Here is a 25,632-nt window from a genome sequence, read left to right on the forward strand (position 1 = left end):
GAAATAAGTAACTGACAAATGAGTTTTTAAAGTCAATTCCCCGACACTGCTAATTATTTTGGTTAACTGGTTCAAGACCGAGTTTGCATGTTCTCCCTGTGCATGCGTGGGTTTTCCACGGGGACTCCGATTTCTTCCCACATTCCAAAAACATGCTAGGTTAATTGGCTCCAAATTGTCCATAGGTATGAATGTGAGTGTGAATGGTTGTTTGTCTATATGTGCCCTGTGATTGGCTGGCCACCAGTCCAGGGTGTACCCCGCCTCTCGCCTGAAGACAGCTGGGATATCCTCCAGCACCCCCGCGACCCTTGTGAGGATAAGCGGTACAAAATGAATGAATGGTTCAACACCTGACTGTGATAAGTGAATTGGGGAGTAGTGAAGTAGCATTCCTTATTTATACATGGAATATTTTCCTATAGGTAGAGTATAGAAAACCTTTTAAATATGTTTTTTAAACATCATTAGAGCCCTCTAGACATTGAATAACAACCCTATAGTCATCTTTACACTCATTCAGTCATTCATTTTCTACCGCTTATCCTCACAAGGGTCACGGGGGTGCTGGAGCCTATCCCAGCTGTCTTCGGGCGAGAGGCGGGGGTGGGGTGGGGGGGGTGGCACATATAGACAAACAACCATTCACACTCACATTCATAGCTATGTACAATTTGGAGTCACCAATTAACCTAGCATGTTTTTGGAATGTGGGAGGAAACCGGAGTCCCCGGAGAAAACCCACGCATGCACAGGGAGAACATGCAAACTCCACACAGAGATGGCCGAGGGTGGGATTGAACCCGGGTCTCTTAGCTGTGAGGTCTGCGTGCTAACCACACGACATGGACCATGCAGCCCATCTTTACACTCTTATTACCTAATATAGTAGACATAATAACAGCCATAATAATCCATTTAAGACATAAATAAGACTCATAAATAAGACTATCTATCCATTCATTCATCCATTATCAGTCTTGTTGAGGAATACGTGCCATCCCCTGGACCCATCATGTGTCCCGCTGTGTTGGTTATTTATCTTGAAAGCTGTCTCTTGTTTATAAGCCACGCTTTGAGGCTTTGTCATCCTCTTTTTTTTCACAATGGTGTTATCTGTCAAGGCGTCACGTCACAAGCTTTACTGAACTATGTGGGCATCAGAGCTTAGGACAGAGCGATGTCTCTGTGTTGGAGAGTGCATGTTAGCACCTGTGCAAGGTTTCATGTGACAACCAATCACAAAAGGTCGACAAGCTTGATGAGTTTTTCGAGACTATTTTTCAGCCCGCAGCTTGTTTTTTAGTGGCCTCTGAAATATTCTGTATTATTAATAAGAAAGATTATTAGTTATTACACTAATAACTATTGGTTTTGTCACCTATAACATAAAAACTAAGAGGCATGTGCATGTTTTGGTCAAATAGTTAAGCATATATTGACCTGCATTTGAACTATGTGTGTGCATGTGCGTGCATTACTCTACAATGATTTTTTTTTCCTGTGTGGTATGCAATGTAACAGCTGCCTTCATGCAAGGGCTTCTCAGTCCTGTCATGTGTGTTTCTCCTTCCTCTCATGATACAGTAGGCCTACGCAGCCCTCGGTAGAAAAAGTTACACCTCTGGTGTAAGGTTTTACATTTCTAGTTTTATGCATGCCTGTTTATTGCAAATTGTGTCTCAGTTGGGTCGACATGCTCGGAACAAGATGATGAATGAAGAGCGAGTATAAGGGGTTGCAGAGGTTAAAAATCCCATTGGAAACCATATCCCCATGTCCTAGAATGGACAGCAGACGGCGATAAGAAGGATCAAGAAAAAAGCACCATGTGGGCTGAAGGGCCAGAGGTGTGGGATTAGTCTCAACTGGCCAAGGGAGTGTTATGATGGCCATGGATAGAATTTCCAGATCGGAGCTCAATAATCTATCTGAATTATCTGGTTATTTCAGAAACCAGTGAAGAAGAAGCAATTTGAAGAAAGACAGTAAAGTACAGTGCCCTGAGGTCCATTCCTTTTACTTTTGCTGTTTGACATCAAAAGATGAATATGATACCACACAGCAACATTTCAGTTTTATTTCCGGGTATTTACATCTGGAATGGATGCACAACTTAGAAGATAGCACCTTTAGTTTGAACCCAATACCCAATAAATTATTATAAGTTATAATGTGTTCAATAACTGTGATTTTCAACTGCTTTGGCTGCGACCCAATGATAAGCGGTGACCCTCATTGTGAACATTTCTTCATGTAAACGTCTCAAATGTATTTTTTTCTATAAATAAGATTTTTAATGTAACATTTTTAATGTAGAAATACTTAACTTTGGCTGCACGGCGGTCGTGTGGTTGTGGTCGTGTAGGAGACCAGGGTTCAATTCCACCCTCGGCCATCTCTGTGTGGAGTTTGCATGTTCTCCCCGTGCATGCGTGGGTTTTCGCCGGGTACTCCTGTTTCTTAGCGACTCCAAATCGGTATGAATGTGAGTGTGAATGGTTGTTTGTCTATATGTTTGTATATATGTCTGTCTATATGTGCCCTGTGATTGGCTGGCGACCAGTCCAGGGTGTACGCCGCCTCTCGCCCGAAGACAGCTGGGATAGGCTCCAGCACCCCCGCAACCCTCTGAAATGTTGCTGTCTGGTCACACAACCATCTTCTGTTGTCAAACCCAAACATTTCCAGTCAAGCCTCACTGTTGCAATACTTCTGATATACCAGGTAAAAGTTGTTAAAAGTACTATAACCAGCTTGGATTGATGATGAATGATTGTTTTCTTTTCTCTTACAACATGCAATAACACTCAAGGCCCAAGTCAATTTAGTTGTTCTGTTCCCATGGAAGAACGTTTGTTACAATGATCACATTCCATTGTTACAGCCAGTAGATGGTAACTTCATTTCATACATTGTTATTGTATGAAAAAAGCCAGTGAAAGGCATGCATTCATGGGTCCATGCATTCATATGATAGTCATCCATTCCTACCTTTGCCTTGCTCTGTGAGGAGAAGTGTTCCTGTACAAAGAGAGCTCCCAGGGCCATGCCAAAGTGTTTGTTGGCCTGTGTGAGACACAGTCTGCCAAGTTCCAGCTGCTGCTCAGTGCCATCAATTTCCCGAGAAAACTCATGAATGGTGCTTCTGAAGGCGGTGGACAGATGCTCACTTAGCGCTGCCACAATGCGCCACAACATGTAGTTATGGAGAACCCTGGATCAGAAGATACAAGAAATCCACAAATAGGAAGGAATATAGGAATAGAAATTTCTCCCTGCCCTACCTTAGACATCTTTAGGATGTAACACTATAATATGTGCTGTTTAAAATTCTGAAATACTCTTGATGAGTGCCTATGTGCTTCTTATTGGTCTTTTGTAAGATATACTAGGAATACCCTAAAGAACATTTAAATCAGGAACATAATAAAGTTTCAGAGTTCAAAAATGTTAGTTCAAAAAGAACTTTTTGAACTAACAATTTTTGCACATTTACGTCTTTATGTTTCACGATTAATGTTTTTTCTCATTTCTGATTTTAGTCTTCGTCCTTGACCATAGTTGCATGCTGTGACTGGCTACACCGTGACTCCGATTCCATCTGTTCTGGGATCATATGACATTGTCATCCGTTAGTGGTGAGTACCTATACATTTTATACTTTAAATGTATTTTATAAGTTTGTGAGACATATTTAGGGATTAAACCTGGTTTAACAGGTTCAACGGCCTCTTTTGCAAATCTTGAGCTTAGATCGAAAGGGGGGACGTCAATATCAAGGCTTTTCTGCAAGGATGGGGGGGGACGGGCTGTGTGTCAAAAATAGACGTTCTGACAGAAAATAAATGGATAGTTTGAAGCAAGCAGAAAACTAACCATAAAAAAAGCATTGGAAAATCAGTTTATAACAAGGTTGTTAAAAGATTTACATTGTTGAAGGCAAAAAGAAGAAGCAATCTTTTCGTGAACTCTAATTGTATCTTAACTTACTAACGTCTGAGAAGTGAGAAAGGAAAAACGAAAGAAGACAGTGACTACGAACAAATGGAGAGTGGTCAGGTCCAGTACAGCCTGGGGTGGACAGAGGGGACGGTGCAGAGAGTAATTGGTGTCAGACTCACTGTGATATGCTCAAAAAAAAAATGGTTCGGACACTTTCAGGAAAGAGAGTCGGAGCCTGAAACTTCTACGTTTTCCTCTCATTGTGTTAATTCATACATGACATGAAATTTGATCCCTGCTAACCCATCAAAGTCATGAACACAGGCGCCATACTTGAGCACTCATTCACGCACATACTGAGAAATAGTGCCACTATTTCACTAAATAAAAGACAAAAATATTAGAAACACAAACAACTACAGCCATTCCTCACCTCTTTGCGGTTCAAATATCACTCCCTCCCTCTATTGCGTTAAAAATAAATACATAAATAAATGATTGTTGTGGTCCCTAGGTGTCAGTAATGTTACCTTGAAAAAGCTAACTACATAGTTAGCTGGGTAGCATGCTAATGTTAGCCTGCACATACTCTGTGTTGCCCAATGTAGTGTAAAGAAAGAATAATAGGAGTGTAAAGGTGACTATAGTGGTGTTATTTCATCTACACAGGACTCTATTTAATGGTAAATACGTCATTAGAAGATCTATGACGACTATGACATTTTCCATTGATTCCTACTTGTGTGTACAAACAACTACAGTCATCTCTCACCTCTTTGCGGTTCAAACATCACTCCCCTCTATTGTGTTAAAAATAAATACATAAATAAATGTTTGTTTTCTGATGGTTGACTATGGTCTATTACTGTATTTGTCAAAAAAATACACAATTGAAAGACAAGTTATATGTAGTATCCTGGTCCCTAGGTGTCAGTAATGTTACCTTGAAGAAGCTAACTACATAGTTAGCTTGGTAGCATGTTAATGTTAGCCTGCACATACTCTGTGTTACACAATGTAGTGTAAATAAAGAATAATAGGAGTGTAAAGGTGACTATAGTGGTGTTATTTCATCTATACAGGGCTCTATTTAATGGTAAATACATCATTAGAAGATAATAGACAGGTTGTCTATTCTCTGACTATGACATTTTCCATTGATTCCTATTTGTGTGTACAAACAACTACAGTCATCCCTCACCTCTTTGCGGTTTAAACATCACTCCCTCCCTCTATTGCGTTAAAAATAAATACATAAATATATCATTGTTGTCTATGGTCTATTACTGTATTTGTCAAAAAATACACAATTGAAAGACAAGTCATATGTACTATCCTGGTCCCTAAGTGTCTGTAATGTTACCTTGAAGAAGCTAACTAGTTAGCTTGGTAGCATGCTCTGTGTTGCCCAATGTAGTGCAAACAAAGAATAATAGGAGTGTAAAGGTGGTGTTATTTCATCTATACAGGGCTCTATTTAATGGTAAATACGTCATTAGAAGATCATAAACAGGTTGTCTATGCTCCGACTATGACATTTTCCATTGATTCCTACTTGTGTGTACTTATCGCGGTTGGGCCTGGAACTAATTAACTGCATGACTGAATGACTGTATTATGAAATAAAACACTACCTCTCTGATAGGCCATCAAGCAGGATAAATCTTTGCTACAGTTCTCGTACATTCAATTTAGATGTACCTAATGCAGTGATTAGTTAGCGTTTCTTTGGACTAATGAAATGACAAGTTGAGAATTTGTGGAAAAAGAGGTGGTAAAAGAGGATCATTCAATTATGCATTCAAATTGTGTCTCATCTCTTTCGGATGACAGACGACAGAATGTTGGTTTGCTCTTGTGCCCTTCTCTGCTGGGTGCATTCACTCAATGTGCTACGGGGGACAAACACTCCCGTCTCCCATTGTGAAGATCTATCTGAGACTCAAGGCATGTTGTTGTTGCTTCCTCCCCAATTCATTTTCCCTGTATATGACATATTTGGAATCAGAAGAGACTTGGCAATAGCACCCTGAGGGCCCTGCCAACAAAGCACTTGCGTTGTGAATTTAATTGATGGCAGAAGGTAAAGGAAGGTGTGGTGGAGCCGCAAAGTGTCATAATAAATACAGACTGTGTTACAAAGGAAAGCTATCTGGAGTGCTGTTGGAATGCGGAATTTATATTTAATCATTGGTAAATTTTCAACATATAGTTTACATTTCTCAGACTCAAACCCAGTTTTCATAGGACAGAGTTCTCAACAAAAACTTTGCCTAGGTTCTCGGTTGGTTGGTTGGTTGTCGGTTGATCGGCTATATTTTACCTGTTACACTGTTTAATCCAATAAATATTGAATATATGAGCTGACTAAAGATGTGGATGGACACCTCCCAGAATTGCTTGTTTGATCAGCCATCTTGGATCACATGGCCAACACCAAATATTGGAAATTTTAGTTTGTTCCGCCATGTGTCCCAAGAACAGTAACAGTTTTTTCAAAACCCGGTAGTCGGTGTTTCAATGCCATCTGCATGGCAGAGAAGCAGCTACTCTCTCCCCAAGCTACGGCAGGGAAACACCGGGTACACAATTACGCCATGGAATTTGGCACTCTTGTGGCAGAAAGTGACTGGAACACCCCTGCTTTACTTGAGGCCTTTTTCTCTGGCACTTTCTAACAATATCAGGGAGTAAATGATGGTGCTGGATCTCCCAGAATGTTTGAATGACCTTTCGCTCTGGCAGTTTGGATTGACATGTATCTGCGTGACAGCGAGGAAGCAAGACCCATTGCTACCAACAGATCCTCAGCTGAACTGTCACATCAAGATCGCTAGGTCAGGTGGTCATGGATACAGATTGGCGAGCCACTGTTCCAGTTTTACATTATTCTACCATAGTACCAGTATTTGTGGACTATGGTAATCTGATTAGTCCGCATTCAGCATCCTTTGGTAGTGAAGGCGGTGGATGGAAGATTCTGTCTGTCCACAGTCCCAAGCTCACCGCCAATCAACAGCAATGTGAGATGGTCGACTTAGGCCGGGTTCCGGTTTAGTGCAATGACCTTTCTCCTATTTTTAGTCATGCCAAAACCAAGTCGATTACCACCACCGGTTGTACTGTTTTGGACTTCCAAATTTATCACATCTTTACTCAGCTCAAGAAGAGTTTCACCACTGCGCTTCCCATCCCTCACTCAAGTCAGCAGTTTGTGGTAGAGATTGATACGTCTGATGGTGTTTTCAGATTCATGTCAAGGACGGTATATTGCATCCTTGCGCTTTCCTTTCTTATCTGCAGAATGCAATTACGACATTGGTGATCGCAAACTGTTGGCAGTCAAAGTAGCTTTGGAGGAGTGGAAACACTGGCTATTGAGGCCACCTGGCCTTTTCAGATATGGACGGACACCAAAACATAGAATACCTTAAGTCTGACAAGAGGTTAAACTCCTGGTCTCTGTATTTTAGCTGATTCACTTTCACTTTGCCCTACAATTCTGGCGCCAAGAACACCAAGTCTGATCTCAAATCCTTTGCTCTGAAACAGCATCTCGGAAGGATAAGAGTATCCTACCCATCTCATGTTTTGGGATAATGGGGGGGGACATATTATTTGTTATTGAATCACTGAGAGAGTTACACTCTGTTCCCATTGCTAAAATTCCCTCAGCCAAAGCATTGCTTGGTAACTTCCATATTTATAGTTTCCATGTGGTTTACGATCTTGGTGCACAAGTAGTTTCCTTGTTTTGGAAGTTGCTGGACTCCACGGTCAGTCCCTCTTTCGTCTTCCACCCCAAGCTGCAGTGCTTGTTCTGTCAGTATCCTTAGACAGACAAACTCTGCATAGAAAACCTCAAACTGCTTCATGTTTATCATATCTCATATCTCAAAGACCAATAGTGTTATCCTCTCACTCTCTGGGTTTTTCCCCGAAACATGTTATCTGTACTTTAAATCCCCTAAGGGGTTTAGACTTGTTTCTATACGATCCCATGCATGTGTTAGCATGTCCATTTGCAGTAATGGAGTTACAGCAGAATGTTTAGATCAACCGGTTGGTCTTCATCAGCAAAGAAGTGCGAGCTCATTAGCTAAATGGATTTTAATGAGGCTAGTTAGTGAGATGAAAAGACACTGTCCTCCCATTAGCATAGGTAATGACCCTGAAGGGTAATGGGGGAGATTGAGAGCCTCCATACTTCACCTGCAGTGCATTTTCCATCTGAAAGTGCAAAGACACTTCTTGTGCAATGAAATATGTTAATAATAATTTCAGATGGGAAGATTTGTTCACATAAGCTCTGCAACTGCAATCACAAATAAAAAAGACATAATGTGGGTGTTTTGGGACAAAGTATCTTTGTGCAGCACGTCTGTAGAGTTGTGCAAAAGAGTGCTAAAGCACCATGAAACCGAAAATGACATTAAAACTAGACTGAGAGTATTATCAAAGCGAGACTAGCTGTAGCGGCCGACACAGACATGGTTAAAAAAAAAAAAAAAAACGCACAAAGACAGAGTCAACATGAGTGAGACAATGCAATACTGTCCCACCCTTAGCTTGGACTGCCCTTAAATTGCACAGCAACAATTGAAAAATAACACACCATCATCCCACCCTCACACACTCTTGAGAGTGATGATGAACAGAAGGAGCAGACGGCATGGGAGCAGTGGGGAGAAATATGTGTGAGAGAGATTCTGGTGTTGTCATTATGCTTTCCCCTTCATTGGAGGCTTGCTCATCTGGCTAATGGGATTGGCTGCGGTCACCGCAGTGGCTGGAGACCGTATAGAGTATAGAGTATAGAGCGGGCTGTAGAAACTTAAAGGGGAAAACTGGGTGGAGTAGAATGAAACAGAGGTGTGGTTACTGTAGAGTAGATTTACACTATGTCTCAAATAGTAGGGTGGGAGACACATTTGGGGATTTGAGGCGGGGGTCATTCAGTATCAGTGTCTTCGTGCAGGACCTGCATGGTACTCATGCTTGAATGATACACAACTAGGTGGCACTAAAGGGGGCGGGAGGTTTACATCCCCACATACAAGCACTTACGTGCAAAATTGGCTAGGTGGCCAGCACGGGCAAGGCGGGCGACAAATTCTTTATTGCTGTCTTCCTTGAACATGCACACAGTTAGGACTCAGCCGATCAGAAATCACAAAACTATTTGACACAATGCATGACTACAATATCCTTGAGCATGTTAAGGATCTGCTCCTATAACAGCAACATATTACTGTTGCATTATGTATAAGTCATATCACCTCGTACTTCAGTACGTGACAAAAATAAAATGAAAAAAAACTTAAATTATATTAGGAAAGCAGGAAGTGAACAAATGTAACAGTTACTGATTGTAAAAGTACCAGATGGAGGAGTAGGATTTAATAAGCTTTGTTTCTTCCTACTCCTTTTGGACATGCGGAACTGTGAACTGATTATGTGATGCATTCAATTGTAATCTGATGCATGTTCAAATGAAATAAAACCATTACCATTACCATTATTACTGTAGTTGACATCCTTAGTGTGTTCTGGGTACAGCGTGGTGATTAATTTAGGTATGAGCAGGCATTAGCAACGGAACTCATTGGTAACCAGAGGACCGGCTGTAAATAAAATAATAAATTAGGTTCAGTGTTTTCCTTCCATTCGTGTGACCCGTTTAAAAAAAATGGAGTCAACAGAAGAAGTGGAGTCGAAAATATCCGCTCTGTCCAACTTTGAAAACTAATATCCTGGTGATGTCTGTCATGGCTTCATGGCTCCAATTCTAAGCTTCCAACTTATACAGTTTGGGTAAGGCCCCTTTCTGCCGCAGTGCACAAAGCAATGTCCATAAAGACATGGTTGATGATAGCCAAGAACTCGGCTCTTTCAAATGCATTTGGTAAGAAGTACGACAGAGATTGTGATTCCAACATCACAAACATCAATGGGAAAAAGTTCCCACATATTCCCTAAACCTGATCTGTATTATTGTTTAATGCGGGATATATTTAATGTTATTTTCAAAATGACACCGTGAGACAAAAATGACCTTTCGGTATTAACTTGTTCCAAAAGACCAGGCAAAAACCAAATAATGACGAATGAAACGGATCACTTTTACTTTTTTGAAGGAGGGATTGTTACTATTATTGTTATTACTTATTATTACTTAGCTATGTCTTAGTTATTTCTTACTTTATTTCTCGAATTTAATAATGTTTCTTAAATGTCTTCAATAAAGTGCTCAATCTCCCAACTTTCTTTGGTCCCATTTTTAAAGTACTGTTTCCCGCACCTCCACCCTCGGCCATCTCTGTGTGGAGTTTGCATGTTCTCCCCGTGCATGCGTGGGTTTTCTCCGGGTACTCTGGTTTCCTCCCACATTCCAAAAACATGCTAGGTTAATTGGCGACTCCAAAATTGTCCATAGGTATGAATGTGAGTGTGAATGGTTGTTTGTCTATATGTGCCCTGTGATTGGCTGGTGACCAGTTCAGGGTGTACCCCGCCTCTCGCCCGAAGACAGCTGGGATAGGCTCCAGCACCCCCTGTGACCCTCGTGAGGAAAAAGCGGTAGAAAATGAATGAATGAATTAATGTTTCCCGCACCGTTTGAGCACTGGCACCATTTCAAAAGTACGGAATTGGCATCGGAATCGGATAATGTGAAAACAATACCCAACCCTACTCATGAGAAAGTGCAAATCTGCTTGCAATGATAATGAATAATTCGCCTCAGGAAAAGCAAAGTCACTGTCCGTCCTAAATGGAAATGGATGACTTATTAATGCAATCGTTTTCATCTTTCCCATACAGTTTTATGGATCCTGGCTTACTGCATCATACTCTTGTAGTTTTCTTCTGGATGTAAAGTTCGACTGACAGTATGCATGTACGTAGGAGTATGACATCCATCCAGTCTTCCACATTAATGACAAGAAAGTAATACACCCTCCAGTCATGCAGTCAGTCAGCCATGCGTGCAGCTTGAGTGTTGTCGTGTAGAGCGCAGTGACTATTGGCGAGCTGTCAGTGGCTCTAACACACATTACTGACGTGGTATAGCCCTGGAGCCTGTCAAGAGCAAGAAGGGGAAAGAACAATGTGTGTGTGCTTTTGTGTGCAAGAACAGTGTGGGTCGATCAATAATAATCAGCTGCTGTAGAACTGGAAGTTAATTCAACAGGAACTGATGGCCAACTAAAATGCTCATATGTGGATAACTACACACACACAAAAGCACCTAAAATGCTCCCCGAAATCCTCATGAAATTTCCAAATAAAAGGACAACACTCAAACGTGTACAAAGCTTCAGATGTTCACATTAATGTTTGGATTTTAGAACAAAATCCACCAACTCTCCTGCCTATGTGCTTATTCTTTACCTTTTCGATGTGGTCTTGATGATGTCAGACACTTTTTGGATGTAATCGGTCGCGAGCACCACAATCTCTTCGTCTTCAGAGAAGTTGTCATGGAAAATTCTATCCAGCAGGCGTTTCCAGTGAAGCTGTGGTAAGACATTCAATCAGAAATCGTCATTGAACCCATCAAACTATATGTGTATATGTGTATATATCCAGGCTCATCAGGAGATGATCAGACTTTTACAACAAAGTACCATACGTTTTCCTGGAGATGCCTTTATCTATTACCATTTTCAAGCTCCAACCTTTTGAAATAGTAACATCAAAACTGTATTATTACTAATATTGGAATATGCTCATGGTAGCCCTACGCCCCGCCGTCATAACGCCAGGCCCTCCCTAGAGGGATGCCCCACAGTTTGAAAACCACTGTCGTAAAAACTACCTTTAAATGATTTGCTGCACTTATATCCATCTAAAATTAATAAAAATCTACAAAAATGCTCACAAAAAATTTACATTTGTGCCGCCAACCACTTTTTTTTTTTTAGTTCTACCGTGGTTCGCCCTGTTCCACTGACGATGACGTTCCGCCAACTCACTCATCTTCCTCCACATATGATGATTTTATGGCCCTCAAGCTCTGCATTTAAGGTTTCCACCTCAGTTTTGTCTTATCAGCAACCGGGATTCAGAAGAACTGAGCGGAATGCAATCAAGGGTCATTAAATATGGCCGCAGCATTCATGAGGTACTTTACATTGACCATTCATGGGATCGCAGTCTTCCGGGTGGAGTGGGGAAATAGAAAGGGAAAATTGCGTTCAGGTGTGTGTAAAATTTGAAAAATTTTCATCGTCAAAACAAATCAAAACAATGAAAACAAGTATTGCAGTACTGTAGCTTACAGTAGTACGTCATTCAAGACGACTGCAAGGAACTTAACATAACAAAAGCAACACAATTGCAATTATGTTTTACTTGATGCTAGGTAAGGTGCTAACACAAGGCCTTATGCCTAGTAATAAAATGTTAGCAATATTCTACATACACTGTACATTCTCAGTAATTCTCATTTATATTTTTGCTACTGAAATGAAATCAAAAGTGACGCAAATAGACTTCAAGAATATCACAAAAAAGGATCAAAACCAGAGATGAAATTAGGTTCAGAGCTTCGATTTTGAAGAATCATTTAGTAAAGCTTCTTAATTGCGCAGCGTGTAAACGAGATTTGCATCCTGAATCTATCCGCATTTCACCCACAGATCCAATTGGCGGCCAAATTAATTCAGAACCATACAGCGCGTCTTAATGTTCTGTTTTTCTGCTTCAATTTCTGCGTCTTTGGCCCCATTTTATAGATAGCACATATTCACTTTCACACAGTCTCACTGTGTGTTTTCTTAATCTCTTTTTTTTTTTGTCTGGAAATGGGAAATCGGGCATTTTATCTGAGGAGTTTCTTCCCTCATGTGTCTCCCTTTAACCATAGAACATCTTGAGGATGTCTGTCAGCATTCTCGCTGCTCTAGGGTACAGCCTCCTCCTCCTTCTTGCTCCAAATCCAATTTACCTTTCCTCTTCTGCCTGCCATCAAGCCTAACACCCTACAATGTCTTCTTATATCCCTTCTTCTTACATTCGTGCCTCAATCCTAAGTCCTGCATAGTGGACACTTGTGATTTACTCGGGCCTTGTACATGTATGTGTGTTTAGTACTCACACCAGGAGCGATGCGCTGCAGTTGCCTGAGTGTAATGCGGTTATACATCGTACTGACGTCCTTTCTTTGGTCATCATATTCTGACACAGTGATCTGGAAAGAGATTGAATTCAATACAGGAGGTCCTCAGTCTGCCGACATCCTATGACGCCGACTCTACAGTGTCAATAATGAGACCACTAAGCTGCTCAGCCATCACTGTCTATTCCATAGGAGTAGATCTGTTCATGTTCGATACCACCTTTATCCTTGATGATAGTCCTTAATGCCTGCAGTCAATGTTGATTTCTTTACTTCCTTAGCATTTTACGATGTCTAATTTCACTTCACTTTTTACTTTCCTTTTCTTTGACGCATTGCGGTTGAGGCCATGATATAAAAAAGTACACAAACTAATAATAACATAAAATCTATACTATTTGTCAATTGAAGTGTATTATAAGTGTATTTGCGGTATGATTGCATTCGTTTTTAATATTTCCTTTGCTGAATTTTCCTGATCATATACAGGAAAGAAACCGAAGGTGAGGCCACCATGAGTGTGGCTTCTCGGCTTAGTGTGCAGTCCCCGCCTCAGTTGGCTCTTGGCGCCTGCCAGTTTGTCAGCATGTCGCCTATAATATAATGTTGTAGAATAATTTATTATACCATGACTTTTCCCAGTCAGTGTACTGTCTTGGCACTTTTAGTACCACTTCATACTCAATGTGTGGAACTTGGAAGGTGCTTGCCATGACGTCCAGAAAGCTTTTTGTTTTTGTTTTTTTTCTTTCTCAACGGCATTGAATATATAAATACTTTATATTTGACTGGCATTATTATATTACATTATATACCCAAACTCACCAATAGGTGGTCAGACTTTTACAACAAAGTATGTTTGTAGGCTGCATGTACTTCATATACAGATACAAGGTAGAGCACAAATGTTTTTCAGTTCTTTCGTCAGTTTTTTTTTTAAGATTATCCTCTTAATAAGCAATCTGTATTAAAAAGAAGTCCAAAGCCAAAGGAGTCGGTGTCAAGTCAGCCACAAACCTCACTGCATGTTACTGTTTTGTACAGTATTAATTATTTACGGGAGAGTATACGTACGTACTCGTCCACGAACGTCATAATAGGAAATGTTGTAACACAAACAAACAAACATGATAAACAAGAAACGTTTGGACACATACAGTACGCTTGCACATAAACGCCCGCACACAAAATCAGCTCACATTGGCAAGACGGGTCTCCAGCTGTATAATCTCCTTGGACTTTTGTGTAGCGTTGTGAGCTCCCAGCATGCTCAGCAAACGCTCCATCAGGGCCTTGTATGCCGCCAAGATCTGAGAAGAACAACCGACAGCACTAATGACGACAAATAGCATCATCATCATCATAACAGCTGGTGACAGGATGATGCGGCGAGGTAGACAGCACAACTAAAGCACCGTGGGAGAAAACAGGTGGATTCATGGATGGATTCAGACGAGTGAGGGTGGAGGAATGGAAGTGGGAACCAGAGGCGGGGCAGCGAGGGAAGAAATGGGGAAAGGACAAGTGGGGGAACTCAGTGGCAGTGACAGATGCAGGAAGGGTTGATGAAAGAAACGGGGTTAAAAATGATCATAGTAAAACAGGAAGTGAAAGTAGAAGGGCGGAAGTGCAGGAAGAAAAAAGGTGATGATGGATGGTCACAATGAACTGGAAGGTTTTTTTTACCTTCACACTGTCCTCATCCTCACCCAAGTAGAGGCTCCTCTCGGGCAGCGTTAGTCCCTCCTGATCAATCTTTACACACACACACACACATTTTAATATTTAATATGATGATCAAAAATAGTGCCAATATTTACCAGCTATTAAATCATCCTCCAGTTGATTATCATCAGATTTATTTGATCTCCTTGCAGCTTAATGAATATTAATGCTATGCAAAATCAATGCAAAATGTAAACATTATAGACACATGCACTCTTGATGGAAATGACAATATTGCTTTTTTAGTTAAGTGGGGGATTGATTTTCTCTGGACTGTCATCAAAGACTATATGTACAATAAAATACATTAAAGCAAATGTCCCAATTTTAGCAATATTTTCAGGAAAGTCAGAAAAAATGTCAGGCCCCCGTGGTGCTGAACTGTGTCGGCCATAGTGGACTTCATGAGACGCAAGTTTAGCAAACAATTACAGTTTTTGCCAACCGCTTACACACCCAAAGAACGAGACAAGTTTTTAGACAAATGTTTCAAAACCCAAACTTCTTCAACACTGTAGCCGCCTCTCTACAAGAGAGGAGAAATATGATTTCAAATTTGAAACACTTACTATATGCTAGGACTACGTTAAAAAGCCATAGCATTTCAGTATGTGGAATCAAACTATGGAATGGATTGAGTAAGGAACTCAAACAATGCACAACGATGAGCCAATTCAAGAAACAATACAAGCAGTTGATGTTTGCTAAATACAAGGATGAAGAGTCTTGAACCAGTCATGATGTGCTATATATATCACTATATTGACACTTACTATGGTACCCATTATGTCATTGGATGGTCATGTCACCTCGTACTTCGGTACGTGACAAAAAAAAAACTTAAACTATATTAGGAAAGCAGGAAGTGAACAAATGTAACAGTTATTGATTGTAAAATTAGCAGATGGAGGGGTAGGATTTAATAAGCTTTGCTTCTTCCTACTCCTTTTGGACATGTGGAACTGTGAACTGATTATGTGATGCATTCAATTGTAATCTGATGCATGTTCAAATGAAATAAAACCATTACCATTACAGAACATAACACAACATTACACACACTTCGCTGCTTTAGACACTTAACTCGTAACAAAACAGCTTGTTGTCATTGGGAAAACTACTATTAGCATTAGCTACATACATGGTGGCTGCAATGTGCATGCATGGGTACTGGGGTCATTAGTAATCAGTGCTACGATTTAGGTGGGGGTGCATTACTTGCACAGAACACATGACAGTCATTGCAAATTGTATCGTGTTATGTATAATCATGTTATGGTCTTGACTCTGGGCACCCATAAGAGACCACTGCCATAGAATTACAAGTCAAGTCAAGTTAAATTGACTAGGAGACTCGAGTTCAATCCCACCCTCGGCCATCTCTGTGTGGCGCTTGCATGTTCTTCTCGTGGGTTTTCTCCGGGTACTCCGGTTTCCTCCCACATTCCAAAAACATGCTAGGTTAATTGGCGACTCCAAATTGTGAATGTGAGTGTGAATGGTTGTTTGTCTATATGTGCCCTGTGATTGGCTGGTCACCAGTTCAGGGTGTAACTCGCCTCTAGCCCGAAGACAGCTGGGATAGGCTCCAGCACCCCCGCGACCCTTGTGAGGACAAGCGGTAGAAATGAATGAATGAATGAATAATCTCTAATAGGTATCCCGAATATTAAATGCATTTTACTTTCTGGATTGACATTTTAAACCAGGAAAGAGAAGCTGTGCTCCACATGCCAAGATTTAAACAGTCGTATGACTACTGATTATACATAACAGTATCAAATAGTGATTTTCCCAATCTATGTTATCTCAAAGGATTAACCCCTGAGCATAACACAGACAAATGTGCACTCATCCTGTTTCTCACCCTGATGGCGTTCCGAGAGGAGTTTTTGTCATCCACGTTGACTGTGAGCGAGAAGAAGACAGCAGTGCTGTACACCCCCTGAGTCCTATACAGCAGCTCATTGAAGTCCGGCCTCTGTGGGGCCCCCTCTTTCTCCCAGCCAGCAGCACCAGGGGGTGCCCCAACCAGATCCCACCCTCCACAGCTGTCTATTACCTCTGTCATGGGGTCAGAGCCCAGCTTGTCAATCTCTTGGATGTTGACACAAGATCTATAAAATTCCTTGACCTTGCGCTCTGCCGAATTGGGCTCACGCCTGCGAATCGGCTCCAGCAGGATACGATGTAGTTTCTCTTCGTTGTGCTCCCCAATAGCTGTGATGATGCCATAGCTGAGCTTGTCTTCTGGGATGGCGTGACGCCTCAACCAGCCTCCACAGGCAAAGGAGTAAAAGTCCTGGCAGGGCTGGATGGTCGGGTCAATATTGGCCTGGACGAAGCGTGCAGCCCGCAACAGTGAGCGTCTTCTCTGGCAGTCTTGCCTGCACTGTGGGTCCTGCTGCGCCTCCAAGGAAATATATTTTAGTGCCAGCATACTTGCCAAAATCACACACATGCCCGCTGCAAAGACCAAAGCAGAGAGGAGGCAAATCTCTCTCCGGCTCCATCGAGGGAGACCGCCGCCGTTGCTTGTGTTGCTTGCGTCTCTGTGGCGACCATTGGACAAAGTCCCTCCTCGACCACGCCCCATATGTCGGTCCAGACTGCCGCCCAAATGAAGGGTCATGCCATTACTGAGGATGTCACTGCTATAGCGACCACCGTATTTCACTTCCTGGAACTCATCATAGTGGGCGGTGAGTGAATATGTCTTCTCCATGACAATGGGATGTTGTGATTTAGATGTCAATAGTAGACGCCCGCGGGGGTGGAGGGATTAAAGATTTATTTTTGTGGTCAGATTAAAAACCATGACTCTTACGGAGATAAACAAGAGGGCAAAACACAGATGACACGGCCTTCTTGCGGCTATGTTGCCTTTGTTTCTTTCAATTGGTGAGGTGGCGGGATGAGGACTTCCATTCTGTATGAGGAATCTCCTGGGTGTCGCTTGCTATCTCACTCATCCTCTTTCTCTCTGCTCCCATTCAATTTATTCCCCTTATATCTTCCCATCCAACCAGTTCCAGGTCACCTGTCGATGGAAATAAAAATGATTTAGAAGGGGGCTTTATAGCATGAGAGAACTATAGGGACTTAAACATTTGTACAGTTTTCCCAATAAACGCATTTATTATAAACAAAAAAAATTTAAAAACTTTGCTTGGTTCCGATTTTCTACAAGAAAAGCTCTGATAAAAGATTCCACTGTTCTCAAATATCTTACTTTTTATTTTTCTACACAAAATAAGATGAAAAATAAACAAATCCATTTTTTTAAATAAACAAATCAAGAACAAAGAAAATCAATCAATCAGTTATAAATAAATATAATAATAATAAAACGGCAAATAATAAAAACTTAAGAAACCACATATAGTTGGTGGGTAGACAAATTATTTTTTTCACATTAAAATTAACAAAGCATTATTAGAGCCCTGTAGACATGACAAAACACAACTATAGTCACATTTATACTCTTTTTATTTACAACATATTGCGCAACTGCAGGGTCTTGAGACACATGCTAACTCGCAAACTAGAGAGCTTGCGACCTAAACGGTAGCCTTCAAGTTATTTCCTTTAAACTTAAATAGCCAAAAACTTACCACTTCCACACGGAAAGGGAGGATAACTATTAACAGTTATTTAACCTTTAACATGAACATTAATCAAACGTAATAATTTTTTCTGGGTACATGATACCATACAGCATCCATATCAAACTTGTGCGGGCCGCACTAACATTAAACTTTCATATCAAGGCGGGGGCTTCAAACTAGTGTCCTGCGGGCCACATTTGGCCCGCGGGCCGCGTGTTTGAGACCCCTGACGTAGACGATGCAACTGGCAAGTTGCAAACGGCTTGTGTGGCATTGCCTCCACTTTATTAGGTTTTGTTTATCTCAGCTCGCCTCTATTTCCGTTTGTAGCTAAAGTTAGTTGGTAAACATGTTTTGTAACATACGCGGTGCATTTGACAAGACAGTCTGTGCAGGCTTTTGATGACTTACGCAACAACGCAGGGGCAGCTTGACCTCTTTTTTCCTTGTTTTTTTTCCCACTTAGGGCCGCATCATGAAAAATCTAAAGATGCAAGGGTCCACTTTGATATTTTCATTTATTTTTTATTTAGTAAAAAAAAAAATTGGATGGTCCACTTTGATATTTTCATTTATTTTTTATTTTGTAAAAAAAATGGACAAAGCTTTGTATTATTAGTTCTTAATTTTTTCATTTTTATTTTATCAAGTTTTGTTAATTTTTTTGATTTTGTCATTGTACCAATGAAAAAAGGGCAGTAGACCGCAAATGGCCCCCGGTCCACACTTTGAACACCTTTGCCTTACTGCATGACATCATTCTTGTTTTTAATGAATTACTATGTATTGCCTCTGCCTTATTTACTATAATGTACACGTTATTGGATTACAGGATTCATATATATGCTTCCCATCTTTGCAACGACTCTCCCCTGCTTTTGAAATATTGTGCCCTCCCTCGTGTCACAGCTACTTAAACATTAAAATAAATTATGGCAACCACACTTACCTACATACAGCCAAATACAAGACACACACACACACTCACCCGCACACTTGAGTGCACAACCTGCGTATGGATAATGGATTGGATTTGGTTCCATCACAGAGAATGGCATGCGTGATGAATGGCTATTTACTGAACATGACAGCTTCTGATATCTGAGGGTAACTTATGCTGCAACTGCACGTACACGCGGACTTACACACACACACACACACACACACATGCGCACACACTGGACAATTACATGGAAAGCACACAACCCCATGAGACATCGTAGTAGCCTTTCTCATGAACACTTCACCACAAGTGTGACAAGACTGAACAAAATAATTATTATATTTTTCAATCTCTCTATGTATTGGCTGAAGGAGAATCTGTAATAGACCAATTAAAAGCCCTTCAACTGTACAATTGTTTGGTTAATGTTACTGAATCCATTTCCTTGTTACTTAGAAGCACCTGGCCAGATTAGAACATGTTAGACCGAAGAAAATATTAAGAGATGGGAGGAGGGGGTTAATGTTTAATTAAATACAAGTCTGTTGCTTGGCTGTACAGTCATCATCCTCTGCAGTTGGTTCATGCTGGTTTTATTTATTTGCTGGAAACACCATAGGGAAAACATTTTCAATTTAAACTGAATGGAGCACCGGAGTAGTGGTACATTTATGTTGATGCCCTTCACTTAAACATTGACTTGTTACTCTCGCTAGAGACATAAGCAGAATGAGAAATATCCATCCATCCATTTGCTATGCCGCTTATCCTCACTAGGAACACGGGTATGCTGGAGCCTATCCTAGCTGACTTTGGGAGAGGGTTGGGGTACATCCTGGAGTAGTCGTTTTTTGGTTAAAATGTTTTTCCTCCATTGGTGCATATTTTTTTATGGATGCTCCGATCAGAGTTTTATGCTGCTGATTGTGATACCAATCATCCATGAGTGAAATTGGCTGATACCAATACAATAGATTAACTGTGCATTTTTCAATTTATTTATAATGAGTGCTATTGGTCAGGGTTAGGACAATTCCAAGAACCCCTGACTGCCAGGGGGGCCAAAACAGGAGGTAATTATTAAAAAAATGAAAAGTGGGCAGTCAATGATCGCTACAGGCTGTAAGGTGATTGGCTTTTGTGATCGGCGTTGAAAGGCATTTGTCGGCATATGCATATGACATGCTTTTACAAGGAAATCGTTAGATACTGATCGGTGACCGATCGATCGGAGAATCCTAATTTTAATTTTGACTCTTTTGTTTTCATATGCTTTTGTACTCTCAAACAGAACTTCTGTGGTAATTGTTGTTTAACATTGACAATAAAGCTTTCTTCTGGTGGCTAATAATCGACAAATATAAAATTGTTTAGATTTAGATAGTTCTGTACGAAATCCAGGTTAACACAGGTTTTTATTTTGAGCTTATTTTGCACTAGAAGTCACGGTGTGCTTGTGGTGTTCATGGAATTAGAGGATTCAGAGGATAACCAGAACAGAAAATAATAGTTCGCGATAATAAAAGTTCTGATACTTTGGAGTTTTGGATATACAGACCTGATCAAAATCCTTTTGCACATTTAATGTGGTTTTAAGGAGAGCTACAATATGCAAAAGCAAGAAGGGGGAGCGTGACAAAAAGGACCTTGAAAAAGTATCGCATTGAAAACAACAATTAAAGTGAAATCGCTCAAAAAATGACAAAAAACTCAGAAAAATTCTCAGTAGGACTCAGTAATGAGTAGCTCCACCGTTCTTGTTAATCACTTCAAAAATTGGTTTGGTCATGGTTGATGCGAGATTTTCCAGGAGGCTATTGGAAACTTTGCTCCAAGCGGTGAAGATAGCTTCATGAAGGGCATCAACTGTCTGGAACTGATGGCCATTTTTATAAACTTCCCTTGCCATCCATCCCTAAATGTTCTCTATGGGATTTAAACAGGGGAACATGAAGGATGGTCCAAAAGAGTGATGTTATTCTCCCTTAAGAAGTCCTTGGTTAAACCAGCGTTGTCTTGTTGAAGAACCCAGCTATTCCACACAGACCAGGACCCTCGGCCACTGCAACATAGCTTAACGTACCACCGTTTGACGACCCTGCACCACCTGAAGCTCCAGTGTTCCATTGACTGAAAAAGCACCCCAGATCATGATCACTCCATCCACTATGACAGGTAGAAAACATCTCAGGTGAGATCTCGTCATGCCACTTGCTTATGCGACTATGTTCAAGGTGAATTATCTTGCTTCGTTATGTTGCTGTTGTCGCTGCTTAGTCATAACATGGATCAATTTTTCAGTGAAATGACCCCTTTGGATTTCAAATTTTACGTCAACAAAAGCAGATTATTCCAATTGTTGGCACTTAGCATCTGCCGACATTGCCTAATGGGGCATTCGACTCTGGTGTGGATCGGGCCTAAGGGAGAATGCTGTATTACCACAAATTTGTGGATTATTTAAAGGGGACCTATTATGCTTTGTATGGAGTTGTGGACTCCTATAGAGCAGCTGCACACAATAACCAGCACATAAAGCTTTCTAGTTCTTCCAGAATCTGCACTTATTCAGCTGTATTTCTTTGGATTTCGTGCTTCCAACGAAAACGGTCTCCAGGTACGCCTACTCCGCTGTAGTTGGCCACATTCGTGAGTACTTAAAAAGACTTCCGTCAAACGGTATAGGAGTTGATGATAAACGGCGATGTATGTTTTTAACCAATCAAATGTTAATGTATGTGTGGGATTCCCATATGTGTGGCACAGCATCCACACATTAGTCATACAAATAGATTGGTATCATTCATGCCCAGGCATGGGATGAATTGAGCCCTTAAGATATCTTCACGTCTTTTGTTTAACAACTTTCTTGCAAGTCGACAGACCTTGTTAGCTCAAAATATGGCTTACTGTGAACATGTGTGACAAAAATAAGTGACTGTTCTGCCTCAAAGTCTTCATTTCTAATTGAGAGCCACGATTATGAAAAAACGGTTAATTACAAAGACCACCTGTCAGCATCACAGCATCACTGACAGTATGGTGCACGGTAAGCTCTATCGGCGAACACAGAAATGGTTGAAACTTGTCCAAAGGAGCTTACCTATGATGAGTACATATATCCAAACAAGGTAAAAGTGCCGTAGATGACTGAGCTATCCAGCGGAAGTCTAAGTCGATGATTGCGGTTCCTTCCAGAAATCTTCATACACGCCGGGATGGCCAACACTTTCTGCCGCCGCTGCCGAGCCTGCAGCCTCCCAAGTCTGAGGAGGAGAGAGGGAGGAGGGACAAAGGAGGGGGAGAGAGAGGCGAGGTGAGTCCGTCATGCACCCGCAGGCACAAAACATGTTGATTATTCAAGCATCCATAGCTATAAACATAAGAGTAGGAGTGAATCTCCATAAATTCTTGACAGTGCAAACACCGCAATTCCCACTAATTCCTCCTTACGCGGGTCTAACAAAGATGACATGTCAAACAGCCTTGTCAACTCAACATGTAGACAATCTCGGTTACCAATGCCTTCTCTTCAGTGAGTCACTCAGCATGACGTGTATGAGTCCGCTTGCTGTGAGGCCATGACTAAGTTATATGGATTTTTTTTTCAAACCTTTTCTGTGAGAGCAGCTGTCAGAAAGGAAGTTATGTTTCTCCGGGTAGTAAATCTCTAAGCATTGAAACATAGTTTGGGACTATGACTGGTTGACCAAATATAAGCTCTACTTTTATCTAATCTCTAGCCAGTTAGTTTGGAAGCGTTCCATGAATGAACTTATTATTATAAAATACTTTCAAAAACTTGCTTGTAGGAGCACTGGGACTCGACTCTTATCAGCAGTCGACAGAGGCTGCACTAGAGAGCGATGGAGTGTGTATGGCCACAGGTTTGGATTAAGGACGGGCATTTCACTATATATTCCCTAGATCATTTAAATGGGGAAATTAACAATTTTGATGAATTGAAATACATTTTAGCTCTACAGTCTATAGTTGTCCCTCATTTATTGCTGTTAGTCGGTTCCAGATCCAATTGTGATAAGTGAATTTCTGCAAAGTATTATTTAAATCCCTTATTTATTTTCATAGAGCATAGAAAACATGTTTTCATCCATCTAAATATGTTCTTTTTTAACATGGAAGGACAATATAATCCTCAATATAGTAGACATAATAAAACCATAAATATAAATCATAATATGGACTCTATACTCACACAAACACAACCTTGTAGCCGTACAACCATTAAGCTGTGAAAATACTGCAAATTGTGACTGCAAAAAGCGACAAATTATCTGAAAACAAGCCCAAAAACAACAGAAACAACAAGTGATTTTACATAAAAACAAGGCCAAAGTTGCTTATAATGAGGGGACCTGGCAACACTGATAAATGTACCCAGGCTTTCCTTTCTTATCTTTGTCTGTGTGAGTACAGTATGTCTTCTGAATGCCTTATATTTGTATTCTAGTTCTTTTAACCATTTTATACCTGAAAATGCCTAATTTAGGTGAAAACCACTTGAAATTAGCTTAAGTATGCCCATTTTTTGGCTAATAATAGGCTGTATTCAAAGTGCAAAGTGGAGATGGATGACTATATATAATGACAACGTCGTGATCTGATTCCAGAATTCTGAAATAGACGTGGCGTGCAGGAAAAAAGTGTCATGCTCACTTCCACAGCGAATCCACATGCAAAACACAAAGTACAAAAACAAATGTCAAGAAATGGAACAAAAGGCGACAAGAAATGCAACAGAATGCATCTAACACACAGCTTCCACTCAGAATGGTAAAGTATGAACCAGAAGCATCCTATAGTGACAACGCCGAGTTTAAGAACCCTCCTCATGAGTGAGCCTCTTTGAGAGCAATAAAGGGAATGCATTCAATACAAAACAAGAAACAGATGTAACAAAAGTGGAGCCCAGAACCAGAACTAAAGAAAAGCAAGAAAAGTAGACCCACAGGATATGTTATACGGATGCATCACGACTTCTTTCTTATATAAAAAGCTATACTGGTTGAATCAACAGTGCCTCTGCTGGTTGCAGCCAAAGAGGGCAATCTCTTTTTTTTCCTCAGTTGCTTTAAGATGACATTAATCAAAAAGCTAGCACATTGAGCATTAATATGTGAGCTACCTAATAAATTAGCTACCTGACTTAGCACACAGTGTATAAAGCTCCAATATTCACTAAACTCACACTGCTGTTTGCTTATACAGTGTTCCCTCGTTTATGGCAGGGGGATAGGTTCTCAAAATAACCCACAATAAATGAAATCCATAAAGTAGCCAACCTTATATGTGTTTTACGACTGTAAAACCACCATTACAATACACTTTATACACTTTTCAAGACAGGTACACATTTTCTAACATTTGTCTCTTGTTTAAAAAGTCTCAAAGTTCAAATTCAGTTTGAATTATGTAATGATAAATCTCCTGGACACAAGAAGTGACTCACCATTTTACTCTGATGTACCGCGTCCCAACACTGTTCAGTTGTAGCGTTTTTGTATCCTTATTAAGATGTATTGCTCCTGTTGCAGTGTTACTGTTTTACTCCTTCTTGTAGTCCTTCATGAACCGAAGATTAATTTACAATATTCCGTAATGGCAATTTGGGGGCAACAAGTATTTGAATAAGAGCCAATAATAGGTTTTGTTTTTGCTTACTTATTTTGCATTATTGACTTTATTTTGCACAAACATTTGTATGCAATAAAAGGGAATAATTGTATTATTTTGTTGATATTGCTACATTGTTAAATTGTTCACAAAGTTTTCTGATAATTTTTTTCTTTGCCTAAAATCTTAGTCCTTTCTTTTATTCTGATTATAATCAAGATTAACAAACTAAAATAAATAATTGAAGGATCTTGAACATTTCTAAGTATCTAATCGGTTATAATATCGGTATCAGCCATGCTGTAATTTTCAGTATCGCCCACCTAATATAGTGGTGCTGCACAAGAGTGGTGCCAACTTGTCGGACCTTACCTGTGGAGAGTGAATGAAAATACTCGATGGGAAGTTAAAAAGTGCCCTAGTCGTTGGAGAGAAGAAGACTCAGCAGTGAGCTCTTCAGTGGAAGTCCCGAGTAGACGATCCGGTTCCCTCCGGAGATCTGCACACACACCGTGATGTGCACCACTTACTGCCGCGGCTGCAGCCCACAGCCTCCCGAGTCTGAGAATGAAGAGGAGAGAGGGAGGGACAAAGGCGGGGGAGAGAGGCGAGGTGAGTCCGTCATGCACCCACAAACACACACACACACACACACA

The 25,632-nt window shown here is 40.7% G+C and overlaps 1 protein-coding gene and 1 long non-coding RNA gene across 3 annotated transcripts in view; one reads left to right on the top strand and one right to left on the bottom strand.

Annotated features, from left to right (window-relative positions):
* ecel1 (endothelin converting enzyme-like 1) overlaps window positions 1-25,503 on the bottom strand; it is a 39,505-nt gene extending 14,002 nt beyond the window's left edge. Inside the window, exons 1-8 of the mRNA XM_058080268.2 lie at window positions 25,349-25,503; window positions 22,446-22,608; window positions 16,659-17,831; window positions 14,753-14,821; window positions 14,266-14,376; window positions 13,046-13,138; window positions 11,338-11,462; window positions 2,995-3,217 (exon numbers count right to left, since the gene is read on the bottom strand). Of these exons, the coding sequence (XP_057936251.2) occupies window positions 2,995-3,217; window positions 11,338-11,462; window positions 13,046-13,138; window positions 14,266-14,376; window positions 14,753-14,821; window positions 16,659-17,516 (1,479 nt within the window). The 5' untranslated portion in view covers window positions 17,517-17,831; window positions 22,446-22,608; window positions 25,349-25,503. The remainder of the gene's footprint in view (window positions 1-2,994; window positions 3,218-11,337; window positions 11,463-13,045; window positions 13,139-14,265; window positions 14,377-14,752; window positions 14,822-16,658; window positions 17,832-22,445; window positions 22,609-25,348) is intronic.
* Window positions 25,255-25,632, top strand: part of LOC144899664 (uncharacterized) — a 121,053-nt gene continuing 120,675 nt past the window's right edge. For both annotated transcript variants that reach the window (XR_013627995.1, XR_013627994.1), the window contains exon 1: window positions 25,255-25,588. This is a non-coding gene — a long non-coding RNA (uncharacterized LOC144899664). The remainder of the gene's footprint in view (window positions 25,589-25,632) is intronic.

The sequence above is a fragment of the Doryrhamphus excisus genome, linkage group LG8 (assembly GCF_037039965.1).
Source record: "Doryrhamphus excisus strain RoL-2023G ecotype Guam linkage group LG8, RoL_Dexc_Guam_v1.1, whole genome shotgun sequence".
Lineage (NCBI taxonomy): Eukaryota > Metazoa > Chordata > Actinopteri > Syngnathiformes > Syngnathidae > Doryrhamphus > Doryrhamphus excisus.